Source organism: Geotrypetes seraphini, chromosome 11 (genome assembly GCF_902459505.1).
Source record: "Geotrypetes seraphini chromosome 11, aGeoSer1.1, whole genome shotgun sequence".
NCBI lineage: Eukaryota > Metazoa > Chordata > Amphibia > Gymnophiona > Dermophiidae > Geotrypetes > Geotrypetes seraphini.
In genome coordinates, this window is record NC_047094.1 from 26,551,431 (window position 1) to 26,576,604 (window position 25,174).

Sequence of the window (25,174 nt, forward strand, 5' to 3'; positions counted from 1 at the left end):
TACAACAAGTGTACAACAATCATTCATAACTATCTTAATTAATCACTTGACATTCTTATTTGTAATATTCCAAATAGATAATTATATAAGAAGCCCACCCCTCCCACCCATATACTAATAAATAACAATTATCAATTATTATCCTTCATAATCCCACCCCACCCCCTTATCTTGTCCAATATTTAGGTGTTTAAGATGTCTGAGCATCAGAATAAATCGTCAATGGCCCCCAAATCTTTTTAAACTTATTATAATTGCCTTGTTTTAGAGCAAATACCCTTTCCATTTTATAAATAAAAAGATATTATTAACCACAACGAAGAAGAAATTTGTATATATGCACTTAACAAAAATTTTGCTGGAGTCAGTTCATGACACTATAAGTTCCCAATCTGAATTACAATTTTTAGGAATAAAAAGCAATATAGTAGTTGATACATGGAAGAGGCGAATTGCTCAGCTATTTCCAAACATTCTACTCGTACTAAAGGTCCTTCTACTAATGTGTTAGCGGTTTTAGCGTACGCTAAACGCTAACGCGTCCATAGACTATAATGCGACAAAACGGCTAATGCGCCTTAGTAAAAGGATCCCTAAGTCCATATTGCCAGAGAATATAATAGACCTACCAACTTCCTGTTATAATAGCTAAAGAATCCAGTCCTTTTATTGTCATGATCTTCTTGATTGCTTTAAGCAGATTGCAGCCCCCATTTGGCTTCATTTCCTGTATCCACTGTCTTGCTTCATGCAGACTAAAATAAGAACAAAAAAGAGGCATTTGGAGTGGCATAACCGAAAACAAAACATACCAAAAAGATACATACCGTGTTTCCCCGATGGTAAGACACTGTCTTATTTTTTTTGGAAGGCCAAAATATGCTCTAGGGCTTATTTTCAGGGGGATGCCTTATTTACCCATGAAGAAGAGGGAGCCCAAATCCTCCTGGCCCTGGCGACCCCCCCCTAGTTGTTCGGGCCAGGAGGGAGCCTAAATCCTCCTGGCCACGGCGACCCCCTAACCCCACCCCGCACTACATTACGGGCAGGAGGGATCCCAAGCCCTCCTGCCCTCGACGCAAACCACCCTCCCCCCAACGACCGCCCCCCCCCCAAGAACCACCGACCGCCCCCCCAGCCGACCCGACCCCCCTGGCCGACCCCCACGACACCCCCACCCCCCTTCCCCGTACCTTTCTGTAGTTGGCCGGACAGACGGGAGCCAAACCCGCCTGTCCGGCAGGCAGCCAACGACGGAATGAGGCCAGATTGGCCCATCCGTCCCAAAGCTCCGCCTACTGGTGGGGCCTAAGGCGCCTGGGCCAATCAGAATAGGCCCGGGAGCCTTAGGTCCCTCCTGGGGGCAGGGCCTGAGGCACATGGTTGGGTTGGGCCCATGTGCCTCAGGCCCCGCCCCCAGGAGGGACCTAAGGCTCCCGGGCCTATTCTGATTGGCCTAGGCGCCTTAGGCCCCACCAGTAGGCGGAGCTTTGGGACGGATGGGCCAATCCGGCCTCATTCCATCGTTGGCTGCCTGCCGGACAGGCGGGTTTGGCTCCCGTCTGTCCGGCCAACTACAGAAAGGTACGGGGAAGGGGTTGGGGGGGTCGTGGGGGTCGGCCAGGGGGGTCGCGGGTCGGCTGGGGGGGCGGTCGGAGGTTCTTGGGGGGGGGCGGTCGTTGGGGGGAGGGGGGTTTGCATCGAGGGCAGGAGGGCCTGGGATCCCTCCTGCCCGTAATGTAGTGCAGGGTGGGGTTAGGGGGTCGCCGTGGCCAGGAGGGTTTGGGCTCCCTCCTGGCCCGAACAACTAGCGGGGTGGGGTCACCAGGGCCAGGAGGACTTGGGCTCCCTCCTGGCCCGATATTGTCGGGGAGTTGGGGAATCGGCGGGGCAAGAGGGCTTGGGCTCCTTTTTGCCCCGATCGTGTCGGGGAGTCGGGGGGGCAAGAGGGCTTGAGCTCCCTCTTGCCCCGATTGTGTCGGGGGTGCCAGGGACCACACGGAGTCACCCACCGTACCACCCGATTCGGGTAAGCGCAGGTATCGGTGGGTGGCTTATTTGCGGGGGGGTGCCTTATTTTACATTTTTTTCTAAAAAGGGAGGGCTGTCTTATTTGATGGCCCTGCCTTATCATCGGGGAAACACGGTAGCAGCCTAACCCCTCGGAAGTACTACTAGGGGGCCCCAGGGAGTGTGTGGTGCAGTAGTTAGAGCCATAGTCTCAGCACCCTGAGGTTATGGGTTCAAATCGCACACTGCTCCTTGTGACCCTAGGCAAGTCACTCAATTCCCCCCATTGTCCCTGGTAGATTATGAGCCCACCAGGAGAGACAGGGAAAAATGCTTCAGTACCTTAAGCTATAAGTGGTATATATATATTTAAATAAATTTAAAAAAATTTGGAGGTTAGGAGGGTCTGGGAATTTCTCCTGTCTTTTGAATACCTCCTCTTTTAAGTTGCTCCTTAGGAACATCCTGGTGCTCCCAGGAGGGAAAGACAATGATGCCTCTTGAGGTGACATTATCTTTTCATGAATAATGTAGCTTGTGAGATTTAATACAAGCTGCATTATTCATTTTGCATAATGAACAGTTCTAAGTGCTTCTGTATGCTTTGCATATCACCACTATTTTAACATGTGTTGAGGTAAAAAAAAAAAAAATCCTGCCTTAAGGGTAAATAAAACAAAACATTTTGGGGTTTTATATTGTTTAAGGGTAAATAAGGCATATCATAGTCAATTAATGCATGTTATTTGGCAAATAAAATGTGTTATTTCATTAAACTCACTTCAGTAACTCTGGCTCTCAGTGCAAAAAAATCCACAATAAAACCATCTTTCTAAAGGATAACATGGTCAGCATGCAAACCAACAGAACAGACAAGCTAAGAAGCTATGCTAAATCTTACTGTAGTCTTACTTTTAACTTTCTCCCAAATATTTATTACAGCCCTGGAACTATAGCAAAAGTTCTAGTGCAGGAATTAAAGTAATTTGTAGTAAAGTGCAGTAGTTTAGCTGAATAACCCTTTAGCTACCCGGAGAACCCCCTCCCCTGAGACAATACCTGGTGGACACATTGGGCCCCCAAAGTTTCCTCCCAAATCTGCAACTCAGTTCAAAGTTCATCTTTATCTGATATAACACCTGTGAAATCGCTTATCTATGAGGCACAAAATAAAATGAGGGAGGAATTGCAAATAGGAAATCATATTGAGACCTGGGTTACAATCTAACAAAATAATCCAAACTTACAGAAAGATGGCATTTAATTCTTAGACAGAAGTGATGCCCACTCACACCTGCCTTTGATGATGTTTTCTTGGAAAATGCAATGTCTGACCACTACAGGTTATCAGAATGTACTACCAGAGGTAAGACTGCCAAATAAGGGAGTGCTTCCTTATTTCATAGGCTGACCCCAATGGTGTAGCTAGAGCTGAATGGGCCCCCCCTTACGCAAACACCATCTTTCCCAAGTTATCAGAGATACACATTTCCCAAAGCTGACATATACACAATTAATAAATTCAGAAAAAAATACTTTTTCTATCTTTGTTGTCTGAGCAATGCATTGGTCTCTTTGTCTCTCTTCTGCTTTTGTTTTTTAAATCTTTATTCATTTTTTTATGTTACAACAAGTGTTACAAATAAACTCAATGGAAACTTAAATACACACTTGACTAACTCATATATTAATATCAAGTTTAACATTAATATAATAATCCCCTGTCCCTCCCTCCTTCCCAACCAATAATACATAAATCAATTTTATTGTACATTCTTTAAATATTAATTTAGTATGTAATAATCAAAATTGAAAAGCCCACCCCGTTCCCCTCTTTACAATTATCTTATCATGGGAAAAGTTGATTTTTATTAGAGAAATCATGTTAACGGTCTTCAGATATTTCCTAGTTTTATTTATAGGAAAAAATTATCTTTCTTTACAAAAATCAGTTAATGGTCCCCATATTTTTTGAAATTTATTCATGTATCCTTTGTGTGTTGCAATAGCGAGTTCCATTTTGTATATGTGGCATACCGAATTCCACCAGAACATATAATTCAATCTATCATGTTGTTTCCAATTGGATGTAATTTGTTGTATTGCAATTCCAGTTAAAATAAATAAAAGTTTGTTATTACTAGATGAAATTTGGCTTTTTGCTCTCATGGTTGTTCCAAATAATATAGTATCATATGTCAAGGCTACCGGATTTTCTAACATTCTGTTAATTTGGGGCCAAATTGATTTCCAGAATGATAGGATAAATGGACAAAAGAATAAAAGATGATCTAATGTCCCAATTTCAATATGACAGTGCCAGCATCTATTAGATCTTGAACTATCTATTTTTTGTAAACGAGTAGGGGTCCAAAAAGCTCTATGAAGAAGAAAAAACCAAGTTTGTCTCATAGATGCTGACACCGTACATTTTAGCCTCCAAGACCAAAGTCGTGGCCATTGAGATGTACTAATTTGGTGTTTTATCTCAATGCTCCAAATGTTTCTAAGACCGTTTTTTGGTTTTTTATTTATATATCCGGATATTAATTTATACCACTGTGCGGCTTTGTGACCAATTGAGTCCATCTGGAAACATAAGAATTCCAAACTGTGATATTTAGCGAGATCTTTCCATTCAGGGAACCCTTTCTGAATAGATTGCTTCAATTGCAACCATTTAAAATATTGTGTTTTATTGAGACCAAATTTTTGTTGCAATTGTGAAAACTCCAGCAATTTATCATTTTTAATTACATCATCCAAAGTGCGAATGCCTGCTATCATCCAATGTTTCCAGATGACTTTAAAACCGCCAATTTTGATCTTGGGGTTTAGCCATATAGTTTGGTTGGTTGATTTACTAATTGGAATTTGAGTAAGATTACTTATGTATTTTAAAGTTTTCCAGGTATCCATAAATATTTTATGATCTTTGTATAACCTTGGCATTTTGATACTAATTACATGATTAAGACGTAATGGAAACATAAGCCTCCATTCTAGCCAAAACCAGTCTGGAATATTATCTGTGGGTTCTGGGAGGATCCAATACATACCATGACGTAAGATATAGGCTTGATGATACCTATAAAAATTGGGAAAATTTACCCCTCCCTCCTTAATTGGTTTTTGTAATGACGCTAGAGCAATTCTTGGTTTTTTATTGAGCCATATAAATTTTGTCAAAGTCCTATTTATTTTTGTATAAAATGAATCTTGAAAGAAAACTGGTATCATCCCCATTTGGTAACATACTACCGGTAAAATCATCATTTTTACAGTTTGTACTCTTCCCCACCAAGATAAATGCAAAGGATTCCATTGCTCACACATTTCTATTACTTTTTGTAATAAGCATTTTTCATTAATTTTCATTGTTTCATCTACTGTTTTTGTTATCAAAATTCCAAGGTATTTAATATATTCTTCCTTCCAAACAAAAGGGAATGTATCAAATAAACCTTTTGTACAATGTATATTTAGTGGAAGAATCTCTGATTTATTCCAATTAATTTTATATCCTGAAAAATTTCCAAATTTCTCAATCAATTCAAGTAGATGTGGAATGTTGGATTCTGGATTCTTCAGATATAGTAATAAATCAACTGCGTAAGCAGATATCTTATATTCTTTATCTGAATGAGGTATACCCTGTATCTCCTTAGCTTGTTGGATGGCTAATATTAAGGGTTCTAAAACAATATCAAACAGCAAAGGGGATAAGGGACATCCTTGTCTAACTCCTCTCTGTAGATTAAATTTTTCTGAAAACGTATTATTAATATATAGTCTAGCAGAAGGGGAGCTATACATTGTTTGTATCATTTGTATAAATCCAGGACCTATACCAAACCATTCCATTGCTTGATACATGAAAGGCCATTCTACTCTATCAAAGGCCTTTTCTGCATCTAATGAAATTGCAAAAGTAGGTTCATTCATTTTCTTTGTTAAATATAACATATGGAATGTTAATCTGGTATTGTGAGATGAATGTCTTTGAGCAACGAATCCTGTTTGATGCATACCTATTATATGGGGGAGAGCTTTAGCTAATCTTAGCGCAAGTATTTTTGCTAATAATTTTCCATCTACATTTATTAAAGATATTGGTCTATAGTTTGAGACCAAAGTGGGATCTTTATTGGACTTTGGCAAAACAATAGTCAAAGATTCTGCTATAGTGCCTTTGATACAACCTTTATTGAGTTGATATTGATAAAGATTTAATAAATAGGGTAATAAAAAATTTTGAAATGTTTTATAAAATTCCACTGTATATCCATCACCACCTGGAGCGGATCCAACTCTAAGGGACTTCAAAGCTGTTCCTAATTCTTTTAGTGATATTGGTTCTTCCAAACTTCGTTTTATATGTTCAGGAATTTTTGGACCCTCTAACATTTTTAAAAATTCAAAACCATCTTTTTCTTTATTTAGATAATTTTCGGAAGAATAAAGAGATTTATAAAATTTTAAGAATTGTTTTAAAATAGGTTCAATTTGTGTATATGTATTTCCATTTTCATCTTTTATTGCTATTAATTTTGTTTTTCTTTTTTTCGCTTTAAGATAATTTGCCAATATTCTTCCTGATTTGTTTGAATTACCATAGTACAATGTTTGTTGAGAAAATAAATCTTTCCTAATCATCTTAGATGAGATCTCATTATATTTACCTTTTAATTTTAATAATTCTTGTTGAATAGAATATTCCCATTTTTCTATAAGTTTTGATTCTAAATTTTTAATCTCTTTTTCTAAGATTAAAAATTGTTTTTTAATTTGTTTTTTTAGAAAAGCCGAATAAGAAATTATTTGTCCTCTAATTGATGCCTTAAAAGCATCCCATAAAGTTTCTCTGTTAATATCATCATTATCGTTTATTTGAAAAAATTCTTTCATTTTTGTTAGAAGATTTTCACAAAAGTTTTGGTCAACCAACAGTGTATTATCCATTTTCCAAATTGGTCTGTTATTATTTTGATCTGTAGTTTTAATTTTGATCCACACTCCACCATGGTCAGATAGAATAATTGGATCAATGGCTGCTTGTGTCACTTGATGTGCAAGATGATTTGAAGTAAAGATATAATCTATTCTTGAAAAGGAATTGTGAACATGAGAACAGAAAGAAAATTCCCGACCATCAAAATGAAGTATTCTCCATATATCTATTAAATCACAAGATTGAATCAAATTATCTAGTCCCATAGATTTCATAACTCTACTTGGGTTTTTATCTAATAAAGGATCCATTACAGCATTGAAGTCCCCTGCTACTATAAGATTTGAAGTAGCCAGTGGTATGATTAGTTGTTGAAGAGTTTTAAAGAATTCATTTTGGTTCGAATTAGGGGCGTATATATTGATTAACGTCATGGTAGTATTTCCCATATTCATTTCCACCATTATCCATCTTCCATGAATATCTGAAGCTTTTAGTTTAAATGAAGCAGAGCATTTTTTATTAATTAAAATAGCAACACCTGCTTTTTTCCCTATAGCTGGTGAGAAAAAACACTGTTTGACCCAGCCTCCTTCTAGCTTTTTAGATTCTATATGTGAGAGGTGGGTCTCTTGTATAAGGCATATATCTGCATCTTGCCTTTTTAAAAATGATAGTGCTTTTTTCCTTTTTATCATATGATTTAGACCGTTAACATTTAAAGACATAATTTTAATATCCATTTATTTTTAAATTCTCAGATATTAAATTATGTATATTTTCCCAATGTTTTAAGTATTTCATTTCTCTTTTTTCCTTTATTCCCATGATTACCTTATATATTTCCCTTTTATTCCCTCCCATCCCTCTTTTCCCTCCCTTCCCCCCCTTATTAATTACGAAAACTTGGATACGCAGGTTGAGGTTAGATTTAGATAACTCCGATAAGCTATTAATAATTATATAAAGTACTACCATTTTTTATATATTTCTGTATATTTTCTCTTATTTTATTATTAATTATAAGAATAAGTAAAAAGTTTTTCATTCTTATGTATTGAAAGATTATTTTCTGTATTTGTATATCTTTAAATCCATAAGAATGATTATATTAAATCACTTATATCTAAGAACATTTCAATTACATTTCATTTCTTTTCAGGTGGTATATTATTTTTACTTTAAGAAGCTTTCCAATTTAGCCTCTTTCCTCAGAACTGTAACAAGAGTCTTCAGCACAGGAATCCCCCCATCTTTTATACTCATTATTTTCTTATGATTCACGAAAGAGTTGTCAATTAAGAGAAGCTAACATTCTCATCAGTATTCTTGTAAGTTCTGTCTCAATAGTATACTCTCTAGATATCTATGATTTTAAAGTATCTGAGGCCTGTGCAGACAAGAGTGAAGTCCTGTGCTAAAAAACTCTCCTTTTATCTCCCATAGAGGATTGCCTGTTGAACAATTGTGGGTACTAAAATTCAACTTAATAAATAAAAGAACATAAATTTTGAGATATATATATTTAAAAAAAATTTTTTCCAGGCAATTTTTGCGTCTAAGATACATTCTTTTCATATATTTCGTATTTGAAACGCATTTTAATGTATCTTAAACACAAAATTAAACCCGAAGTACCACCTTCAAACGGAAATATAGCAAACCAATCACTTCGTCTTATTTTTTTTTTTTTTTATAATCTTCTTTGTGATTGAAGGATGATTCTCTTTCTTATTATTACTCCGCTTTCAAAATTTCTCATTCAATCAGTACATCTTTAAGTTGTTGAAAAAACTTTCTTCGTCATCATTTGAGTTTGGAGATGTGTTTCACTTTATTTTCGTTCCTTCCAGTAAGTTTATTCTATTTATTCTGAGTAAAATTCTAGAATTTTTTTTTTTTTTTTTTTTTTTGTATTTTTCAGTTTTCTTGTTTTCCATGGAGAATGTTGCAAGTTGTTTAAGTCTTTAATTCGATCTTTGTGTGTTCTTTTTCCATTGCTTTCCGTTCTGAACTATCTTTAACCGTCAATAGTCTTTAGTATGAACTTATTAATTGTTCTTTAGATTGTCATAGGTTGCTCCAGTTGATTTATAAATTCCTGTAGTTTTTTTGGATCCGTAAAGTTTTGCGTTTTGTTAGCAATGGTAACCTTCATAATTGCCGGGTAAAGGAGCCCAAATCTAGCTCCTAGAGATCTTAGTTGTGGTCTCATGTCTAAGAATTGTTTTCTTTTTGTTGCTGTTTCTTTTGCAAAGTCCGGGACGATGTATATTTTTGAATCTTGGCATTTAAGATTTTTGATTTCCTTGGCTATTTGGCATATTTCAATTGCTTGTTGGTGCCTTAAAAGTTTGAAAATTAAAGTTCTTGGACCTGTTTGAGTGTTATTTCTTTGTGTTGGAATCCTATGAGCTCTTTCAATTTCCAGTTCCGTTTTAAATTTCAGTGGTAGTATTTTAGGTAGAAATTTTTCAAGAAATGCAATCGGATCATTCTTTTCCACTCCTTCAGGTAATCCGATTATTCTTAAATTATTCCGTCTTTCACGATTCCGGCTATCTTCAAGATTTTTTTTTATCTCTGTTATTTCTTTCCATATGATTTTGCTGTGATTCATATCTGTATTTAATTGTTCTGTAATATCTTCTAATGTTGAAATTCTATTTTCTGTGATGTCCACTCTTTTAGTTAGAATTGCAGCATCTTCCATTGCTTTTTGTAGTTTTTTGTTACTATCTAAGACAATTTCTTTTATTTGTCTTAGTTCTTCCATAACATCCATATTTTTTTCTGTTGGTAATGGGATTTTAGAGGGTGTACCTGGCTCAGGTTTCGACCTCTTATTGCTTCCCGATGTTCCAGCTCCCAAGTCAGTTTTATTTTGTTTAGTTGAAGTCATATTTCAATATATATTTTAGTTTCTTTAAAATATTTGGTAGTAATTCTTTTTAATATATTTGCATATAAGAAGCTATTCGTTTATCCAATCATTCATCCAAGCCACGCTCCTTTTTTTTTTTTTTACAGTATTCTTAAAGCAACTGTAAGTTATTTGTCTTAGGCTCTATTGCAAATTCGTTGTTGGCATCCAGCCTCAGCTGAAAATCGCAGCCTTTCTTTCTTGCTCTCCTCTTACAAGCCCAATCGCAGCCTTTACCGAGGAGAGCAATATTCCATCCAATATATTTACTTTAAACTTTCAATGTGTATGTATATGTATTTCAGTGTCTCTCAACTGCCTCAATGTCACTTTTTCTTCAGGTCAAAGAAATTAACAATCCTTTTATTTGACCTTTTTTCAGAGCCCAAAAACCTACAATCTCCTATATCTGAGATTGATATTTATACTGATCCTTCACAGTTTATTTTTGAAGTTAGCAGCAAGGAAATAGTTAAAAAAAAACCGTTGCCAATTAGATTTCATTGCAGACCTCACCTCATCTCCAGTAGAGGACAGCTATTTAAAAGCAGCCCATTTCTCTAGTTTGACAGGCATTAGGCATTTCAAAAAAAAAAAAAAAAAAACCTTTATCTCTGTCACTAGGCAGCTCATCGACAGACTTTGTCAATTTTTTTCCGATCCAAGATGGCCGCGGTCGCGGTGCACCGAGCAACCGCCTGCAAGACCCCAGCTTCGGGAAATCTTTCCTTCGCCGGAGAGCTTTGACTGTGCCAAAGAGGAGGGGAAGGAAAGCCTCCCTGGCCTCACGGCGTCTCGGACCAGCCCTCCCTGGCAACACTGAAAAGCCGCTGAAGACGGCTTCAGCCCTCCACACCTCGCTTCCCAGGAAACAAAAACAAACAAAAACGGCACCTCTTTCTCCCGATTTTCCCTTTCAAATATCTCTCCGACCTAATCAAAGAGGCAAACTCCAATTTATTACACCATTAAGAACGTTTTTTTTGTAGTTTTTTCTGAAAATTAAGCTTGTCTGTACGGAGCTCTTTCTTCACCCAACCGTCATCGTTCGCGTCCAAGCCACGCCCCCCTCTCTTCTGCTTTTAACTTTTTTTTTTTTTTTTTTTTTCTCAACTCTCTTTCCAGAGTCTTCTGTCCTTTTGACATTTCTTCTCTCTCTATGTCTACCATCTATCTTCCTTCTGTGTCCCTTATCTGTTCTGCCCAGCATTTCCCTGTGTCCATGTTCCTATGCCCCTTCATGCCCAGAATTTCTTCCCTGTGTCCTTGTTCCTCCCCCTTTTTTCCCCTTTCTCCTGCATCTTCCATCCAGGGGCCTGTCTGTCCTTCTTTCTCTTCTGCTTCAACCTATGCTGGGGTCAGAATCTCTCCCCTCTCCCCCATCACCCTTTTCCCCACCCAGGCCAGCATCTCTCTCTCTCTCTCTCTCATACTCCCTCTCCAGGACAAAGCAGAAGAAAGGCCCTAGTGAAGGCAGCCAAAGATAACCTGTTTTCATTGCTGCCTCTGCTGACTGCCCACCATGAGACTGGTGGATTGCAGGGGAAGGGCTAAAGAGTTATGCTGGACCTAAAGGAGGAAGAAGGAAGAGAGAGAGATACTGGACAGAGAGCGCCTCAATTCAACAGCAGGTGACCCCTACCATTGAGCGGTCCTAAGCTTTTTGCTGGTTGCTTAATGGTAGCTATACCCCTGGCAGTCATGCTCCTGAGATGCACCCACTAATTGATTGGATAACAAGCTGTTAACCATCAATAACTACACATTAACAAACAATTATATGTTAATTGGCACTAATTAGGATTTGCATGTACAACTGGCTGCATGTTATTCTATAACACTGGGCACCTACTGTATAGCCCATCATGTGCATCTCAAAAGGGGACATGGCCATGGGAGGGGAATAGGCAGTTAGGAGCATTCCAAAAATTTGCATGCAGTGTTAAATAATGGGTCTCCACGCCTAACCTGGGTGCCAGCATTCATACCAGGTTTCTGCAAGCATAAGTTTGGTGCCCAGAGTTTAGGCGTGGGAATATAGAATACTTTGTGCCAGTCTTTTCTGGTGTCCATTTCTGAGCATCATTTATACAATTCCCCCCATGTCCTCTGTTCTGCTTCCAGCAAGTTGGTTGTGTATTCTCTTCTACTTCTCCTTGAATGTCTTCAAATTAATCTTACATTGTGTTCACTTTATCAAGAGCCATAATTTGTTGGCAAACACTAAAAATGCTATAGCTTCTAGCTTCTTCTTTCAGTCTCCACCTGCTGGTCATGATGAGATATATACCTGCTTATAAGATCCTATACCGGTCTGGAGAGTGCTGAAGAGTGAAGTTTCTATACACAACTCATAAGATGGATATACTAGGAATAATATATGGATATGAATACTCTAGTAGTTTAGAATCAAAGGCTGAAAAAAAGAACACTTACGTGCGTATATTAACATCTCTTGCATTCTCCCATAGAAATGCAAAATCGGTAGCAAATGAGAGGAAATATAGCTGCTTCTTGTAACACAGCTGCTGGTCTATTAGACACTTCAGGAAAGAAAGTCATATTATTTTTATAAACAACATGTTAGATACACAGAGGTTATATGTATAGGAAATGTTAGACATTCATATCTTGGCTTTACAAAATCGGTATTTGGACATCCATGTAATATGGATTTCTAAATGCTGGTTTTAGAGTTTCTAAAATAAGCACCATTGTGTAGCCTTTCCTCAGGACAGACTATATGGTATATGTGAAATATGCATTACACACAATATTCATTTATTTCCTAAGCTGTTCACAGTTCAGGTAATGGATTCTCTTTGCTTAAGCTTTCACCTTTGTGTCCATTAATCTCTGTCAAATGGAAAGTCCTTCTTAATCATTGATAAGATGAATATTTTATTGTTAACCTCCAATTTTATTGGTCTTCTTTTAACTAAATAAAATTTTAAGTTAAAATGTTAAAATGCAGATGCCAATACTGAGTAGAACAGCAATTTAAAAAAAATTAAAGAGATTAATTCTTGTAAAGCCATTTTCACATGGCATTCAAATTTCATTTAAACTCAAAAATTACCAAAATTTCTCTTTGAAAATCAAGTCTTCCAGGCCCAAAGTTTATATCCGAAGTGTCAACCAGAACACCAACTCTGTCTCCTTTAATCAGGCCAAAAATCTAAAAAGAATTACAGTTATTTCTCATGTCTATAAAGTGTTTAGCTTTAATAAATGCATATACTGTATTACATAAGGTAATGTTTAATCCATCAATACATTTTTTTATTCTGTTATAATGTGAAGGAGAAATACACAGCTAATAATCAAAAGCAGATCATCTATTTCTACATTAAATAATCCTTATAACTGATATTTTACCAGTTCTGTTCTATGACAGGCCAAATGCACTTTTTTTAAAAAAATATTTTATTTATAACATTTTACAATATTACCAAGCATATACATCTTGTACAGAAAAGTGAGATCAAACTACATATTAAACTATAATTCCAAAATTAATATTTGCTACAAGGAAATACCAATCTAGCTGTTCTCACACTAGTCCTCAATATTATTGGATCCATTATTAAGAGCAGAACTTATATACTTCAAATTAATTAAGCAAGAAAAATCCTTGTCTAACTAAAGTGCGGGGAACTAATTTCTCATAGGCGTTATTACGTTGTTATTCCTTTTTCAAGACGTTTCATTGAGAGAAAACTAATCAATTGAGATGGCTCTGTAAATATATATTTCAATGATAAATATCTAACTACACATTTACATGGATATCTCAAGAAAAAACTACCCCCTATTTGAGTCACTCCAGGTTTTAAAATTAGAAATTCTTTCCTTCTTTTTTGAGTCTCTCTGGAGACATCAGGGAAAATCTGAATATATTGCCCCAGGAAGTCTTTAGTCCTATTTTTAAAGAAAAGTTTTAATATCCAATCCTTGTCTGGAGCCAAAGCCACAGACAACAAGAGAGTAGCTGGAACCGCCAACTCTCTATCTGATTGTTCCAATATTGCTGAAATGTCCAATGACCTTTCTCGGGGTTCCTCCATGTTTTCTTCTTTGAATTGGGGCTTAGCAGATAAGTAATACACTCTTGTAAGAGGAGGTAAGGAATTTTCAGGAATTTATGCTGCACTTTTTAAAAGGTAGTTTACTTATATATAAGGTGGTATACTAAGAAATCAAATAAACATAAAGGGCTTTAAGCCTTTAGGCCCGGCAGCCAATAATCATGTATCAACCAAGCATCAGTCGTTTGGATGGCCTTTTTAATGGAGGTATGGGCAGGGTTGAGGCCTAGATTCACTAACCTTCCCGATCCTGTCCAATCCGTGGCACGCTGTTCCACAAATGGGGGCGATCGGAGGCACGCCCCCCACCGACAGCACAGATCAGTGGAGAGCAATCCTTACGCATGTGCAGACCACCTTCTTTGCCTGGAAACCTTTTATTTAGTCTTTTTACTTTTTTTGTGAGCCCGTGGTTTTAACCCACAGGTTTAAATCAAGGCTGCACTAAGGTGTGTTCTGGAACTTAAAAGAACACGCCATAGTGCAGCCCCGCTTTAAACCCATGGGTTAAAACCACGGAGTCGGGGGGCAAGAGCAGAAGAGTCGGGGCAGAGAGCGTGGCGGCAAGAGCAGGAAAGTCGAGGCAAAGAGCGCAGGAGAGTCGGGGCAGAGAGCGGGGCGGCAGAGCGCAGGAGAGTTGGGTGGGAAGGGCGGGGCACAGCAGTGCTGTCACGGGGAAAGAGGAAGGGGGTGAAAGGTTCAGTTTTAGCCAAAAATGCACAGGGATTTCCATCCAAATCCCAAACCAAGATTTCAGATCGGTTTCAGCACCAAAACCGAAACTCGACTGGCCTCAACTTAGGCTCCCAATAAAATCACCCCCCATGTAGAAAATCGCCATGATTACAATTACTACAAACAGTTAATGCCAGCTAAATTGCACATTAAGGACCAGGTTTAGTAAATGGCATCAAAGTTAGGTGCCGAAAAGATCTGTGCTAAACTGGTATCTGCAGAATACTAGCTTAGTGTGGATTTGTGACTAACTTTGGGTGCAGATATGGCATTATTTTATATCATCGCACCTAAGTTCTGGGAAAGCCCTTTGATCTGTCCATACTCCTCTTATAGCTACGCCCCTTTTGAGTTGCGCATTATGAAATTTAAGTGCGGATATTTTTTTAAAAAATTTTTTACATATTACATATTAAGTGCGGATGTTACTGAATAGTGACTAGGGCAGATATGCACACAAATCCAAATAGTTGCTAATTAACTTCAATTATTGGTTGTTGATACCTCATTAACTAATTAATTTGTGTGCACATCTATCCTGAGCACCTAATTTTGGACAACCTGTTCAGAATCTAGGGGTATATTCTTAATGCATTAGTCTGTTCCTCTTGACCTGGAGTCTTTTTATTAACATCAGTATTCATTTAAGGCTCAATTCACGAAAGGGCGCTAAACCTTAGCACCCAAAATTTGGACAATAAGTACCAATTCTATAACAGCAATATTGCATGTACAGTAGTTGCTATTATAGAATATTTTATTGTACACTTGTTGAAAGATTTAAAATGAATAAAGATTTATAAAAAAAAAAAAAAAAAGAATGTGCATTTTGATACCCATCTCTAGGCATGAGCACTTATACCGTGTCTATGGCTGCTGTAAATGTTCACACCCAAATATTGCCAGTTACATACATAGCCAGTGGCGTGGCGAGGGCAAGAGGAACCTGGGGCGGTGGTGCCCCTCTCCCGCCCTCATCTCAGCCCCCCTGCTCCTTCCCTGATCCCACATACCACGCAAGCCCCCCTTCCCTCACCCCGTACCTCTAGTTGAAGTTGTTGCTTGCCGCGGTCAACGACGTGCTCCTCATGACCCCGTCCCTATGACGTTGCTTCTTATCGTAAAGAGCACGTTGTTGACTGCCACGAACAACTTCATCTAGCGGTATGGGGGAAGGGAAGGGGGCGCACGCATGGAGGGGAAGAATAGGAAGAGGCGAGGGCGGAGAGGAGGAGTGCCGTGCCCCCATCAACATGGCGCCCAGGGCGGACTGCCCTCCTCGCCCCCCCTTACTATTCCATTGTATATAACTGCCAATATTCTATAACTTAGCATCTAGTTATGTGGCGCTTGACCTGCCCATGCCTCACAAGTTTCTAGTTTATTAAAATATTTTTTAGACCGCTTATTCTGGTTTCTAAGCAGTTAACAATATAAAATTACATAAAAACAAATAATAAATTACATAGGAACATATAAAAACAGGGATAATAGATAAAAGTCAAAGACGTACAGACTACACAACAATGGGATAGTAGGGAAGAACTACAATTGATATAGAAAAGGTGAGACATAAAAGGATAAGACAATAGGTTAGGTAAAAAGTAGCAGAAGTTTAAATTTAAATTTAGCCCTTAAAAGGGCAATTATTATCCAAAAGCATCTTGGAATAGAAATGTTTTTAATTTAGTTTTAAATTGTTTTATATCAGATTCGTAGCGCAGATGGATCGGTAATGAATTCCACAGAGTGGGGGCAGTAACAGCAAAGTTATTGGAGCGCAACGTATTAATAGATTTTAACAAAGGTATAACTAAAAGATTTTGGGAAACTGAGCGGAGAGATTTTGGTGCGCTATACGGGATTAGAAGTCTGTTAATGAAATCAGGTTGATTGTTCAGTTTAGTTGTGTTAAAAATTTAATATAACGTTTATAGAATAGATGTCTATGTCATTTATACGTGTAATTACAAATTAGTGCCAATTGGTTTTTACTGGCTCCAGTTATTGCTACATAATGCCAATTAGCTAATTAGCTACTGACTACTCCAGACTATCTTCCTTCTCTCTTGCGGCACCGTATGCCTGGAACAGACTGTCTGAGTCAGTGCATCAAGCTTCGTCCCTAGCAGTATTCAAATCCAAGCTTGCTTTTAACGCCTAACTCCCTCTTGCTCGTAAAGCACCAATGCCTGAGAAACTCCCTGACTCCCCTACTTGTACTGCTTGTCTGCTTGATTAGATTGTAAGCTCTACTGAGCAGGGACTGTTTCTTGAATGTTTTAATGTACAACATTGTATATCTAGCAGCATTAGAGAAATAAGTAGTAGTAGTAACTTAGGTACGCACATAAATGACCCCTACATTAGAGAATGACACAGGGACAAATTTTTCCCCATCCCCGCGGGAACTCATTTTCCCGTTCCTTCTCGGTGAGTTCTTTTCCTGTCCCTGCCCAATTCCTACAAGCTCTGGCCTCATCTGCACAAGCTTCAAACACTTTAAAATTATAAGTCATTCTCTCCCCTGCATGTCTAACTGCGCACCCAGTTTTTAGTACATTTGGAGCATTGAGATCAAGCATCAAATTACTGCGTCTCAATGGCCGCAAATTTGGTCTTGGAGGATGAAATGTACAGTGCTGGCATCTATGAGACAAATTCGGTTTTTTTCTGTTACATAGAGCATTCTGGACCTCTGTTCGTTTACAAAAATTAGATAGCTCAAAGTCTAATAGATGTTGGCACTGTCATCTCAAAGCGGGGACTTTAGATCATTTATTATTTTATTGTCTATTTATTTAGGCTTTCCGGGAATCAATATGGGGCCAAATAAATTCTTTATTAGAGAATCCGGTAGCCCTATCATATGATACTATTTTATTTGGCTTGTCAATGAGGGCAAAGAGTCAAATATCCTAAAAAAAATAACAGGCTTTTGCTAATTATGACTGGAGTCGTCATTCAACATATTACATTTATTTTTTTATTTTTTTTTAAATAATTTTTATTTATTCATTTTTGAATTCTTACAACAAGTGAATTAAACATATTATAATCAATTGTCATATATCACTTGTATTTACAAACAAATCATCTTGTAATACAGAATAAATACCCCCCTTTTTATCAATATTCCTATTTCCATATGATATACATTTCCCACCCCGCCCCTACATAACTACTACCCACGTGCTAAGATATCTGATCATTAGAATAATTAGTCAATGGTTCCCAAATTTTTTTAAAATTATGAAGACTTCCTTGTTGTAACGCTAACACCTTTTCCATCTTATATATATGACAAACTGAGTTCCACCAAAATGTATAATTTAATTTAGTATAATCTTTCCAATTTTGAGTAATCTATTGCATGGCGACCCCTGTTAAAATCAACAATAGCTTGTTATTGTTTGCAGAAATCGGACTCTGAGTTCTCATTGCTGTACCAAATAATATAGTGTCATATGAGAGTCCTACATGATTTTCTAATAATTTATTAATTTTTAATTTTTTTAATTTCTTTATTCATTTTTTCATATTACAACAAGTGTATCAGAAAAATATAAACACACACATATTACATTTAATTGGAAGAATTGGAGTAGATTAAGCTACAATTTTTGGTGGAATTCTTTATGCCATATCTATAAGAATGCCCTACAAAGCCTATGGCAATCTACTTAGTATCAATCTATTTCCAGTCCTAACGTTCATAGATCAAATCTGCCATTCGGAACTGGATATCAAAAACTCATATCGTTTATGAGTAAGCCTCAGCCCCACCACTCCACCGCTATGTTACCTCATACCTGCGGGAAGAATTACGTGGCACTTCATCATTGGCACGTGCGACCTCGGGAGACCCTTGATACAGCACTTTTCGGTGCGAAACATGTCATGTCAGGTCAGACTCCCAGGCGTTGGCTGATAGATATAAAGCTAAGTACCCACACAAAAAATTTTACGGATATACAACGGAAGATATTAGAAAACAAATATAATATCAATAATTTATTGTTAAATAATAGAGCGTATATGGGCAGCCAATGATGAAGTGCCACGTAATTCTTCCCGCAGGTATGAGGTAACATAGCGGTGGAGTGGTGGGGCTGAGGCTTACTCATAAACGATATGAGTTTTTGATATCCAGTTCCAAATGATATTTATAAGAATGGACATTTTAGTAAATTTCAAGATGTTTGGGGGCCATTGGCAGATCATTGTAATGAATAAATAACATTTTTCCCGTAATAATATAATTGATAATGAGGGGGTAGAGTTGGGGGGGTTTCTGATTCTTTCTTAAAGATTTGACTGGAGTAGCAGTTCAACAAATAACATACAATTGGAAGAATTATGACAGATTAAATTACAACTTTTGGTGGAATTCAGTTTGCCATATATATAAGATGGAGCGTACATTTGCAACACAAAAAGGATATATCGATAAGTTTAAGAAGATTTGGGGACCATTAACAGATTTTTGTAATGATTGATATAATTTTTCCCATAATAAGATACTTGATAAAGGAGGGGGGGTAGGTTTATTCTCTTTATCATAAAATATAAATAAATTATCATAATAGTTGTTATATTGTGTGCAACTAACAAAATAAGGGGAGGGAAGGGGATTCATAATTGAATAATAGTTGATAAAATTATTAAATTTTATAAGATGTCTAAAATTGTAGTAAGGATTATATAAGATATGTTGTATGTACAATATGTTATGGAGATATCAAGTGTATACTTAAGGTAATTGTATGAATTTTTATGATACACTTGTTGTTATATGAAAAAATTAATAAAAAATGTTAAACATCAAAGATTTGGATGAATAATTAAAAAAAATATTGTATAATATAAGTGAATGTATATGGAATGATAGGGAGGGGAGGGGATAAATTTCATTAATTTACAATGGATGTAATAGAAAATCAAGTGATGTTTTTAAGATCAAATGTTATTTCTTGATTCACTTGTTGTAAGTTGTAAAAATGAATAAAGATTTTATTTAAAAAAAGTACCCTTCAGAGAACATCAGTTATGCTTTTATCAAGAGCTTCTAAAGCGTTATTATTCACATAAAAAGTCATTTGAGAAAAACAAATCATTACCTTCCTGCTGTCTTTCATAAGCCACTCAATTCGCTGGTGATAAAGTTCGATGGCACTAACAAAATTAAATGCAGAATTGAAGTTGACTAGATAAAGCAGCTCCATTTAAACACTTTCTTTATACAGCTAGAAAATTTAATTACAATTTATAGATGGCTGAGTGACAAAGATTAAATATTAACATTGTTGCTCGTACGTGTATTTGGTCTGATTTTCTGACAGAAGTACAAAAAGATTCCTATTTCCTACTTTATAATCTAATCTAATTCTTAGGCCCTCTTTTACTAAGGAGCGCTAAGTGGTTTTTGTAATGATTAATAACATTTTCCCATAATAAGATATTTGTTAAATGGGATGTGGGTGGGTATTATTTTATTTATCTCACAATATGTATGAATTAATTAATAAATTTTAAAGGATTAGGTTAGATTTTCTGAAATAGGTAGGGAGGGATTGGGAGGGGGGGTTATTTTATTTATATTGGTCATACATATTAAATGAATTACATATTATTTAGAACATTATAAAATATGAATATAAATATGATATTTTGTACTTAAAGTGTTCATGAAGGTAAATCAAGTGTGTATTTATAAGATCATATAAATTTTTCTGATACACTTGTAATATGAAAAAATGAATAAAGAAATTATAATAAAAAACCAATAAAAAAACGTATGCACTAATCACTAATGCATCCATAGGATAACATGCAAGTGTTAGTGTTTAGCGCTTGATTAGCGCGCGCTAATATTTATCGTGTGCTAAAAAGCATAGCGCACCTTAATAAAAAAAGGGGGTTAGTCTTATATACCGAATCATCTCCTAAAAATAGGAGCTCAATTCAGTTTACATAATTAGATCACAAAGATTAAAGTCACCTACATTTCTTCCTCAGATTTATTCTTATTTATTCCTGCGGTTAAAATAAAAATGGCCATGGCGTTTTTGTGTTACAAATTGATTATTAGCACCTCCTCACTAATTGCCTTGCTATTCAATTACCGTATTTTTCGCTCCATAAGACACACTTTTTACACTCCCAAAAAGGGTGTGGATAAGTGGGTGCATCTTATGGAGAGAATACACCTCCCCCCGCCCCCCGGTACCTTTGTTTTTAACTGGTGTGGTCAGTGCTGGACGGCTGCCTTTCTTCCTGCAGAGCAGCGCATAAGGCAGGAGCGTGACCTTTGCACTTCCTGCCTGGTCCCGCTCTGCTCTGTGATTGGCTTGCCATCAGTTCTCGCGATTTGCAACCACTCACTGTTCTTAATATGCACAACCACACACAGCATGCACAACCACACACTGTTCTTAATATGGCCATGCATCATTCCTGAACCTGTTGCAGGAGAAGTGTGGGAGCCTATGCCCTACTGGAAATTCTGCTCAATGAATCAAATGAAGCAACGACCGTGTTTTAAAGTATGAATCGTACTTAAGTCAGGTGTCTGTAATTCGGGGACTGCCTGTATATACACATATACTGCAGGACAATTTTATAAAAGCCCTTTTCTTTGTGTACAATAGTCTTATGTGTGGAAAAAAACTTTATACGGAAAATTACCCCCATTAGAAGCTGCATATATTATATGGGCAAATAATTTATAACTGGCCAGAAATCACAAATCACTTCCAAACTAGACAGCTAATATTTTTCTCAGTTATTTTTCTCAATTATGCATATCTGATATACTAAGGGCTCCTTTTATGAAGGTGTGTTAGGGCCTTAACATGCGGAATAGCGCGCGCTAAAATGCCGCCCACGCTAGCCGCTACCGCCTCCTTTTGAGCAGGCGGTAGTTTTTCGGCTAGCACGCGCTAATCCGGTGCGTGCGCTAAAAACGCTAGTGCACCTTCTTAAAAGGAGCCCTAAATAAATTTAATTTAAATATTTTTGAATTTTTAAAAATTTGTTAGCTTTTTTAGAAGCGGCTCTCATACGGGACTTATTCAGCCCGTTGAGACATATTTATATCGACGTAAGTCTCCTCTAAGGGGTTCACATTTATTATAAACCCCAATTTTTATTTTTTTTTTAATTACTTTTTCTATTATTTTTTGTCTATTTAAATGAGATTTATTTAGTGCATCAGATATGCATATTGAGGAAATTAACTTTTAGCTAGCTATTTTGGAAGTGATTTATATTATATAACTGACATGTTAATTAAATATATTTTGAAGGGTGTGTATTATAGAAGGCTATTTTAAGAATGATGTATCAAATATGTTACTGGATCCCTTAATATCATATCTTACAATATTTTATTTTATACACATAAAACTGCAATGAATAAGTTTTAGAAGAGGATAGTTTTTTGCAAACATTTATATTAGAAAGGTAGTTTCTGAATGGATAGATGATAAAATATTGATTTTTTTTCAAAACCTGTCTCCTAATAATTGTTAATTATTAATATATGGGTGGGAGGGATGGGATTCTTTTATATTTATATATCTGGAGGATTACAAATAAGATTGTCAAGTGATTAATTAATATATTTCTGAGTGATTATTGTACACTTGTTGTAATTTCTGAAAATGAATAAAGATTTTTTTAAAAAACCCCAAAAAAAACAACCTGTCTCCTAGTCTAGTGGATCTAGGTCAGGTACACTTATACTTACTGATATAATCTTGATTCAAAATCATTAATTGTTTCTGAAGCAAGCTCAATATGTTTTGCAGCTTTGTCATCTGTGCCCCTAAAAGAAACACATGGACATTTAGGCACAAATTCTATAAATGGTGTCCTGGTTGTAGGCAGCAGTAGGTGTCCTACTGCTGTCTAACCAGCCAATCGTGATGCATGTTTTAAAAAAAAAAAATACACCCTGAGGAGGGTCACTTCATTGTAGACATTTTCACGAGCCTAGGGCCACCTAAGCTCGAACAAGGCTAGGTGTGGGCATGCCTGTAGAGGGGGTTCCAGCAGGAGGGAGTGGGCATCCCTCCTACTAATGATCTTGGGGGGGAGGGGTTTCTGGCAAGAGGAACTAGGCATCCCTCCTGCCGGGGGATGTCTCAGGAGAGGGGGGTTCCCGGCAGGAGCAACTGGGCATTCCTCCTGCCGGGAAATGGCTCGGGGGAAGGTGGCAGCAGGAAAAATTGGGCACTCCTCCTGCCATGGACATTCAGGGTGTGGGAGGAAGCTTCAAGGGATCTGGCAGGTGGAACTGGGTATCCCTCCTGCTGGTGGATGTCTTGGGGTGGGAGGGGGATGGGTTCCTTGCCGCTTCAGTGCTGCGTGCGTCTGGTAGCGCTATAGAAATAATTAATAGTAGTAGCATTAGTAGCCGCTAAATTGATCGCGGCAGGGAGATTCCTTTGCGGCAATCAGCTCAGCGGCAACGCGAACTGGTGCCTGTGACATGGACACCGGTTAGAGAATTGTGGTGGTTAGGCGGGCATTGGCGTATGTCTGTTAGGACAGATGCGATTCTATATAGGAAGCCTGTGTGCGAATCTCAAAAGCCGCTTAGGCAGCTTCTGAGACAGGGCATCCTATACAGAATCTGGCCCTTAGAATTCATAACCTAGATAAACATAACTGACCAAAAATGTATTATATACCGTATTTTCACGCATATAACGTGCGCGTTATACACGATTTTACAAACCGTGCATAACCTTGCGCGTTATACGCGTAAGCGCGTTTTACAACTTTTCTTTTTTTCATTCTGATCCAGCATTCCCCCTGCGAACCGGCATCCTCCCCCCCCCGCTCGCGTCACCCCCCTCCCCCGCGATCCTACATCCCCCCCAGCACCGCAAAGCCAACTCTTACCCGATTGGCCACCGGCACCAGCACCAATGCACAGGATGTGCCAGTGCCTGAAGATCCTCCCTCGTTGGGCTGGGCTGGGTTGGGCGGTGCGAGGGAGATCCTCCTTCTTCCCTGTGCCACGCTGGACTGGGCTTTGAGCATTTGCGCATGCTCAAAGCCTTCTGGTCTCGCTCTCTCCGAGATAATCTCGGAGAGAGCGAGACCAGAAGGCTTTGAGCATGCGCAAATGCTCAAAGCCTAGTCCAGCCCGGCACAGGAAGAAGGAGGATCTCTCTCGCACCGCCGAGCCTAGCCCAGTCCAGCCCAACCCAACGAGGGAGGATCTTCGGGCACTGGCACTGGCACATCCTATGCATTGGTGCTGGTGCCGGTGCCCAATCGGGTAAGAGTTGTCTTTGCGGTGCTGGGGGGGAAGTAGGATCGCGGGGGAGGGGGGATGACGCGAGCGGGAGGGGGGGAGGATGCCGGTTCGCAGGGGGAATGCCGGAGCCCAGCCCAGCCCAACAAGGGAGGATCTTCGGGCACTGGCACTGGCACATCCTGTGCATTGGTGCTGGTGCCAGTGCCGGTGCCCAATCGGGCAAGAGTTGTCTTTGCGGTGCTGGGGGGGATGTAGGATCGCGGGGGAGGGAGGGTGACGCGAGTGGGGGGGGAGGATGCCGGTTCGGAGTAGGCGGGAGGAGGTTTTAGCATGCGCGGTATACGCGTGTGCGCGCTATATTAAAATTTTATTACATAAATTTCTGTTCCCCGCGCGCTATAAGCACATAAGCATGGCCTCTGCCGAGTCAGACCATAGGTCCATCATGCCCAGCAGTCCGCTCCCGCGGCGGCCCCCCAGGTCAATGACCTGTAGTGATCTATTACTCAAGAGCATTTTGTCTTGTATAGTAACCCTCTAATTGTACCCCTGGATTCCCTTACCCTTCAGGAATTCGTCCAATCCCTTTTTGAAACCCAAAACCGTACTCTGCTCAACCACCCCCTCTGGAAGCGCATTCCAGGTGTCCACCACCCTCTGGGTGAAGAAGAACTTCCTAGCATTTGTTCTAAACCTATCTCCCTTCATTGTTCTAAACCTATATCTCCTATACCCGTGTGCACGTTTTACACGGGTGCGCGGTATATGAGTGAAAATACGGTACTCACATGACAATATTCCCTTGATTTATTAAATCTTCTATTGTTAATTTAATGGATTGTAAACTGTGCTTATTTAGCCATTCCTCTGATGTTTGTGTGTCTTGAGGTTGTGCTTTTCCTTGCACTCTCTGTGCATAAAAAAAAAGAAAAAAATATAGAACAATTAGAGGTAAATAAAACTCCAAATGCAAACTTATAGTTCAGTTCTTCTCTTTTAGAAATTTTCCCTACCTCAATTTTCCACTTACTTCTTAGCCTTAGCGAAATAATTTCCTATGACAACAGTCATTAGAGGGCTGGTTAATTTTTTTTTTTTTCTCCTTTATTCATTTTCAAATTTGACAATAAGTGCACAAAATAATATATTTCAACAAGTTATTACACAATAGCACTTTAATATCTACTACATAAAAA

The 25,174-nt window shown here is 38.1% G+C and overlaps 1 protein-coding gene across 5 annotated transcripts in view; it reads right to left on the minus strand.

Moving 5' to 3' along the window:
- VWA3A (von Willebrand factor A domain containing 3A) overlaps positions 1 to 25,174 on the minus strand; it is a 142,158-nt gene that overhangs the window by 104,988 nt on the left and 11,996 nt on the right. For 3 of the 5 annotated variants that reach the window (XR_004536495.1, XM_033914789.1, XM_033914788.1), the window contains exons 4-9: positions 24,767 to 24,888; positions 22,458 to 22,535; positions 19,828 to 19,882; positions 12,964 to 13,062; positions 12,321 to 12,427; positions 630 to 755 (exon numbers count right to left, since the gene is read on the minus strand). Coding sequence is in view for 4 of the 5 variants with exons in the window: in XM_033914789.1 (XP_033770680.1) it covers positions 630 to 755; positions 12,321 to 12,427; positions 12,964 to 13,062; positions 19,828 to 19,882; positions 22,458 to 22,535; positions 24,767 to 24,888 (587 nt within the window). In the remaining variant the exon portion in view is untranslated. Of the gene's footprint in view, positions 1 to 629; positions 756 to 3,069; positions 3,576 to 12,320; positions 12,428 to 12,963; positions 13,063 to 19,827; positions 19,883 to 22,457; positions 22,536 to 24,766; positions 24,889 to 25,174 lie in introns of those variants that run through there. The other 2 variants (XM_033914790.1, XM_033914791.1) reach the window with 2 other exon arrangements.